General features: G+C 35.7%; 1 protein-coding gene across 2 annotated transcripts in view; it reads left to right on the forward strand.

Moving 5' to 3' along the window:
* The window catches only part of GBP2 (guanylate binding protein 2), a 61,353-nt gene that overhangs the window by 32,084 nt on the left and 21,847 nt on the right, over positions 1 to 7,422 (forward strand). The window contains exons 1-3 of one of the 2 annotated variants that reach the window (XM_017498363.2): positions 162 to 501; positions 6,208 to 6,417; positions 6,931 to 7,058. In XM_017498363.2, coding sequence (XP_017353852.1) covers positions 6,228 to 6,417; positions 6,931 to 7,058 — 318 coding nt within the window. In that variant the 5' untranslated portion in view covers positions 162 to 501; positions 6,208 to 6,227. Of the gene's footprint in view, positions 1 to 161; positions 502 to 6,207; positions 6,418 to 6,930; positions 7,059 to 7,422 lie in introns of those variants that run through there. The other variant, XM_037727832.1, reaches the window with a different exon arrangement.

Below are 7,422 nucleotides of genomic sequence, written 5' to 3' on the forward strand. Positions count from 1 at the left end.
AAAAAAAAAAAAAAAAAATTATATGAGGCTTTCTCATCCACATTCTTCTCAAACTGGCCCACAAACATGAGATAAATAGCACTATTTTAAATGACCCAATGAAGGGATTTTTAAAAATTAATATGCAAGCAGTCTCTAAGATCTTTTCAAATAATGAAACAGCAACTTCCTCGTTGAGAAATCATGACAAACCCTCTTACTGGCACAGCTGCCAGCAATTCCTTTTATGGCTAATGAGTCACTGCTTTAGTTAATACTTTCTGTTTCATATTAGTTCATTCCTTTGCAGAGGTTACCTCTTTTTCTTGTCTTTCATCAGGTCTCTGAAGAAAATCTGGGAAGCCCCGGACATTGGAGGGGCAAAGTGAAAGCTCACAGTTACTGAGAGAAAAAAGACGGAGAAAGCAATGCTGCCAAACTCAGAAGAAAAGAGAGGAGGATAAGAATCAACTTTCACATTGAAGCAACCTTCTTTCCAACTCTAAAGGGTTTCTGATTTAGGTAAGACTGGGACAGGTTGGGAATCTATTTACCAGGGTTCATCAGTTTTATCCAAACTGACCATTCCCACCACAGGAACGGTCAGACTACTTACTTATGGAGGGAATGGTCCCTCCATAGATGGGAATGTTTCCAAATTGTTATTTCTTTCTTGACACCATCTTAAGTTAACTTTATCATTATCGGTATCTGCTTAATAAAGTTAGGACTCCATCACATTCACTTTGCCACTTTTAGAGCTCTAGGTAAATGAAGGTAGGCAACTTGGGATCAGCAAAAAGAGGGAACAAGTTTTTGTTTTTGTTTTTGTTTTTGTTTTTGTAGGAGACAGAGTAGATGTTAGTTTTATTCCTCTTAAATGGTTGAAGGAACATAATACTTACAAAGCACTGCATTTTCTACCAGCCAGTTCATCAGCCCTTTCTTTCTTTTTTTTTTTTTTTTTTTTTTTTTTAAATTGTATTTGCGCTCTGGTATACATGTGCACGTCCTGCATCCTGCAGGACTGTTGCATAAGTACACACATGCCATGGTGGTTTGCTGTCTCCATCACCGACCCCCCACTCGTTGCCTACATCAGGCATTTCTCCCAGTATTATCCCTCCCCATCCTCCCTGCCTCCCACCCCCACTGCCCCCCTTCCCCTCCCCTCCACCCCCACCAGCTAGCCCTGTGAGCGTTGTTCCTTTCCCTATGTCTGTGTGTTCTCATTGTTCATCACCCACCTATGAGTGAAAGCATGTGGTGCTTGGTTTTCTGTTCTTGTGTCAGTTTGCTGAGAATTATGGTTTCTAGGTTCATCCATGTCTCTACAAAGGGCACGAACTCATCGTTTTTTATGGCTGCACAGTATTCCATGGTGTATATGTGCCACATTTTTTTTGTCCAATCTATCATCGATGGGCATTTGGGTTGGTTCCAGGCCTTTGCTATTTTAAACAGCACTGCAATGAACATACATGTGCATGTGTCTTTGCGATAGAACGATTTATAATCCTTTGGGTATATACCCAGTAATAGGATTGCTGGGTCAAATGGAATTTCTATTTCTAGATCCTTGAGGAATCGCCACACTGTCTTCCACAATGGTTGAACTAATTTACACTCCCACCAACAGTGTAAAAGTGAAGAACAAGTTATTATAATTAGGGAGCTTATACAATCTTTGTGCAGCTACTTTTCTGAGTCAGTCATTGATTGAGTCCCATTTTAAGGTAGTATACCTCATACTATAAAATGAAACAGAAGTCTTTCCAGAAGTCTCTGTGAGCCATTGCTGTAAAAGAAAATGGGTCCTGATCACAGAAAAATAAATGGCTTTTTTTGCCATTGTCCCCTGAAGAGATGGGAAGTAGATAATTAGATATAAGCCTTCAGCAGAGCAAGTCAGAAGTAATCAGCTCTATATTACAAACAAAGCACTCTATTATAGGATAAGAAGGAAAACTGTAAATGCTTATAGTCTATGATTGTATGTTAAAAAAAATTAGGTATTTTATACCACAATCATTTTAAATTACAAGGATTGACATATTCAAGGTAAAAACAAAAATTAAGATATTACTGCAGGAAGGCTTTTCACTTGTTTTATTTTTATTTACTTATTTAATTTTTATTTTCAACTTTTGTTTTTACTTTCTTCAAAATTAGATTTTCACATAATTTATAGAATCAAACAATTCTATGAGACTTATTCCAAAAAAAAAAAAAAAAATCCTCCTAGTAAATCCCCCACCTTTACCTCTTCTCTTTTTCAATAGCAACCACTTTTAATTATTTTAGCTGTTTCTTTGTTATTTACCTCCACATATAAAAATAACAACCTTGTATTTCCTACCTTTTGAATTTCCAATTTTAGGTATCATATAGGGAAAATAAGGATTTAAGCCTTACTCATCATCTCCATTCCTTTATCACACACCCCCTCACCACTATTACTACCATCCACGTTCACACAAACTCTGTCCCATGATCCCCTCAATATAATTATATCATACTTCTATTTAGATCAATACTCAGTGTTTGCATTAGTATGACAATTTCAATGTTATTTATAGCATTGACACTATAGATATAAATGATATCAATATACTTACTATCTTTATTTTTCCTTTCTTGAACAATTTTGTTTTTCCTAAAGTAATGCTTTTCTCTTTTTTGTTTAGTTTTCTATTTGTTACTAATTCAGCCTCTATTTTCCCCCTAGTAACTTCCATTCTTTTCTGGAATTCATATTATTCAAATGTAGAATCTATTAAGGGGGAAGTAATGTAATTATCTTGTATTTTCTCTCATTTATTTCATCTTCATTTTTAAGGTTTTTTTTTTTTTTGCTTTAGGAAAGATTTTCTCAACTTTATCTTATGAGCTTTCTATTGAATTTTATTTATATACTATACTTTTAATTTTCAAAAGATATGTCATGGTTTGAATATTTTTGTCCCCTCCAAAACTCATGTTGAAAGTTAATTCCCAACAGTGTAACAGGGTTGGGAGATGGGGCCAAATGGGCAGAGCACTCATGAAGAGATTAGTGACTATAAAAAGAGCCTCTGTGAGTGAGTCACTCTGGAGGATCAAGGCTCCAAGGCACCGTCTTGGAAGTAGAGACCAGGCTCTCCCGAGACACCAAACCTGTTAACACTTTGAGATTGGACTTCCCAGCCACCAGAACTATGAGAGAATATGTTTCTATTCTTTAGTAAATTATCAAATTATCAAGGCCTGGTTAAACAGGATATGCCTACAATTGTGTATATACTGCTGTACGTGAAGCAGAAGTCACACCAAAAACAAGCCCTGGTTCATCAGGCAATGTTTCCTGATGCTGGCTTCATTACCTGAAATAATTGAAAGCAATATGCAAACTGACATACATGCAAGTAATAGCCAATGAATCATAAAGCACAGAAAGGTCAAACTCTGGTAACAAAATCTGTTGATTTTCTATATGTCAGATGCGAGATATCAAGCTTGAGTGACTAACAGGTAAATGCTGATTCACAGCAAATATCAAGAACCAGTGATGGGCTATGGTAACTCAAGGGGCTTCCTGCATAGTGAGAGGAAGAAGCCATTGGGTAACCTGAGTCCCACAATATGACCAGGCCCTGTCCACAGAACGGCTTGGAAGAAATCCAGACCAAGGCTAGGTGAGAATGGTGTCTATGTTTCAAAGTATGGAGATATGTGCGCTAGAAGATTCCTCAGGTGAAGGTTCCCATTACTATATGCAGGAGCTCAGCGAGATCAGTCCAAAGATCTAAACGTGAATGTGAAAAGTTACCAAAGGAAATTTTGTAATTAAGTCAGAAAATGTGACATACCTAGAAAAAAATTCATTTTCTGAACAATGAGATACAAGATCTGGTGGGAATTCAACCTGGTACATCCTTCTGGAGAAGAACTTGGCAATAACTAACGGAATAAAATGCTCTTTTTTTTGATCCAGCAATCTCACTTATAGGACACTATCCTAAAGTAACTCCTATAGCAATGTAAAAATACACTCTCACAAGGTTAGCAGAGGTTTTCATTGCAGCATTGTTTGTAATTGCTAAATATCTGAAACAATCTAAATGTCTTTTATGATACATAAAAGAATGGTTGAATAAACTGTGGTATGTTCACATAAATGGAATAGATGCCTGTAAAAGGAACTGAGAAATCTTCCTATGAACTGGTATGGAGAGATTTCCATATTTCCACATGATGTGATCTTTATGTTAGAAAACGTGAATAAAAAACATACATGTATATGCTCATTAATGAAAAGAATGTCCAAGAAAGGTAAACTATAAACTAACAAGATTGAGCATCTGTGGAGGATGGGTGGCCATGAGGTGGAAAGAATTAATAAAGACAGCTGGAATGGGAATGCAGTGCTAAGATGAAGGAACAGTGACACTTCTCTGACTACAGCTTGTTGCAAAGCTCTGACTTTCATAACTGTGATATTTTACATACTCAGAATAAATACATACATACTTAAAATCAACCAACAAACAAACCTAACTATATTACAGATAAATGAGTTAACCACACCAAAGAGAATAGAGAAGGAAAAGGTAGTCTAAGCAACTTTGGAATACAGTATTTTGACTGTATGTGTAAGACCAAAGACAAAAAGAACTGTTAACTAATAGTGCACTCTAGTTAGCAAATTTATCTTACAAAGACTTATGAGTTAGTAACTTTAATTGTATATAGTAGAATTGAGCAAATTATTATATGTAATGACATACTCAGAGAAAAGGTTTTAAAAACAAGGAGGGAAAGTATGAATAAATTTTGTTTTGTTGAATTGGAATTAGAAGTATCAAAAGAAACAAGCTTATATATAGAAATGTACAGATAAGAAATAAATGTAGATGTTTGTATTCATGTGCTAGTATACAAACATAGATTCCTTAATTTTCCCTGTGAGAAAGTAATGACTAGAAGTAATGACTACACCTAGTGTGATATCTTGGTGTCTATGTACCAGTATCCAATGAAAGCAACCAGAGCCTTTGGGAGAAATGGTCAATTCTAAGACTGAAGCAGATATTAGATAAGCCTGCCAGAAGGAAAGAAGCAGTGAAAATATGATGGAAGCATATCCAAAGAATTTGGGCTCTAGCTTGAAGGAGCTCTCAGTGAACTAATCTGGGACGAGTTGAGCACTGAGATAAATAATGATAGTCAAGTGTTACCCGGGTGATAAGATAAATATCTGTAGGTCTACACTGATACAACTAAATGATTAAATAAGTAAATAAAACAAATGAAGGAGAAAAGGCAGTTCTTGCTCACATTAAAACTCTAATAAATATAGAAGGAATGATGAGAATAGAAAATTACCTTCAATCAAACACAACAGTAAGTTATAAGCAAGAATTATCAATAGATGCTAAAAACAGTGACTGAAAAATTATGAAAGTATGATGAAACTTTATTTGCATAGTCTTCAAAGTGTCTCTCCAAATGGTGTTTTTTTAGTGACAAAATGGTACATAACACTTTGTGGTGGAGAAATCTGGCAGAGACCACCTTAACCAAATGATCAAAATTAAGGTCACAGCATTAGAAAAAGTCATGTGAACACCATGAATCCCTTAATAGGAGACACTGAAAATGGCAGAACATCACTTCAGTGACATTTGCAAAATAAAATGCATAACTTCAATCTAGTAATAAAGAAACATCAAAAAAATTGAGGGATGAATACAAAATCACAGGCCGGTCAACTTCTAAACTGTCAAAGACATGAAAGACAAAGAAAGAATAGAAGCTATCAAAGATGCAAAGAAAATACAGAAACATAATGACTAAATGCAATGAACAGTCCTGGACTGATCATGGAGCAGAATGACATAGTTGGAAACCGGTGAAATGTGAATAAGGAGTGTAGGTTAATTATCATTTTATTAATGTTAAAATCCTTGTTCAATGGTTATATAAAATTTTAGCATTACAGGAAATGATATATGGGAACTTTTCATACCCATTGTACATCTTTTCTATAAGTCTATTTCAAAATAAAGTTATTTTTAAAGAAAGCCAATGGACCAATTTGTAGGACAGCCTTAAAGAGAAATAGGGCTTTAAAAAATGTATATGAGAAAAAGTTCAAGCATAGAAATCAAAAATGTAACCCATATTGTAAAGCTCAGCATGGCTAGCTACCTAGAAATTGCTTTCCATTTCATCTTTTTCCTGGCACAGAAGGGAACACCACCCTGGACATGGCTCCAGAGATTCACATGGCAGGCCCAGTGAGCCTCATTGACAACGCCGAAGGGCAACTGGTGGTGAATCCAGAAGCTCTGAAGATCCTGTCTGCAATTACGCAGCCTGTGGTGGTGGTGGCGATTGTGGGCCTCTACCGCACAGGCAAATCCTACCTGATGAACAGGCTGGCTGGGAAGAACAAGGGTGAGTGACACCAGCAAAGCTTTGCCAAGTCCCTCCTGCCCATACACACTGCGATCATCCAGCCTTGGAATGTGAGAACAGAAAGTTAGAGATGAGAATGAATATTGAAAGCTAACTTTTAATCCATTAATGGGCTCTTTACATTGACTTCAGAGGATTATAGTCAGCTGACTCCTTCTTCCCACTTTACTTTTATTTTCCCAACTGAGAGTATAAATGTGCCTTTCTGGAAGGAATACATAAATAAATAAAGTTAACTTCCATAATAATACTTATAAAACATTTATTAAAATGTTTATGTAGTGACAGCAAGCTTTCAATGAACTTTAAGGAAAAATGAATGTTTCAGTGTCTGTTAGATATACAACTTTCCTATTTACTGGATTGTAATTAAGATTTATGCCGGTTGTATTTTCTTTTATCTCTTTTACCTTTGATTATGTTAACTTTTATCTCAATTTCCAGAAACGCCTACTAATTAATCTCTTCTCCCTTTTATCCTCTCCTTTGCAGGCTTCCCTCTGGGCTCCACAGTGAAATCTCACACCAAAGGAATCTGGATGTGGTGCGTGCCGCATCCCAAGAAGCCAGGACACACCCTAGTTCTGCTCGACACTGAGGGCCTTGGAGATATAGAGAAGGTAAGAAGATAAATATTTTTAAAATTTCACTTAGGTAGATTAAAATCTACATAAACAAGGTCAGATCAATAACCTCTTTACACTATCACTCCTACTCCTTGATTTAGGACTCTAGTTAATTATATTAATATATTCTTTTTTTTTAATTGATGTGGTGTAAGCATTTAGAGTATACAGTAAGTTCAATTGATTAATTTTGGTAAACCTATCAAATCATGGCTAATAATGTTTTCAGTCATTTTTCTTTCATATTATAGTGAAATGTTTTGGTAAGGCTGCTGAAGGTGCTTATAAACTTCAGTAGACATTTTAAAAACATGTCTGACTTTTTACAGTGGGAACCCATAAAGGTGGTAAAAATTTT

Source organism: Cebus imitator, unplaced genomic scaffold (assembly GCF_001604975.1).
Source record: "Cebus imitator isolate Cc_AM_T3 unplaced genomic scaffold, Cebus_imitator-1.0 Scaffold240, whole genome shotgun sequence".
Classification (NCBI taxonomy): Eukaryota; Metazoa; Chordata; class Mammalia; order Primates; family Cebidae; genus Cebus; species Cebus imitator.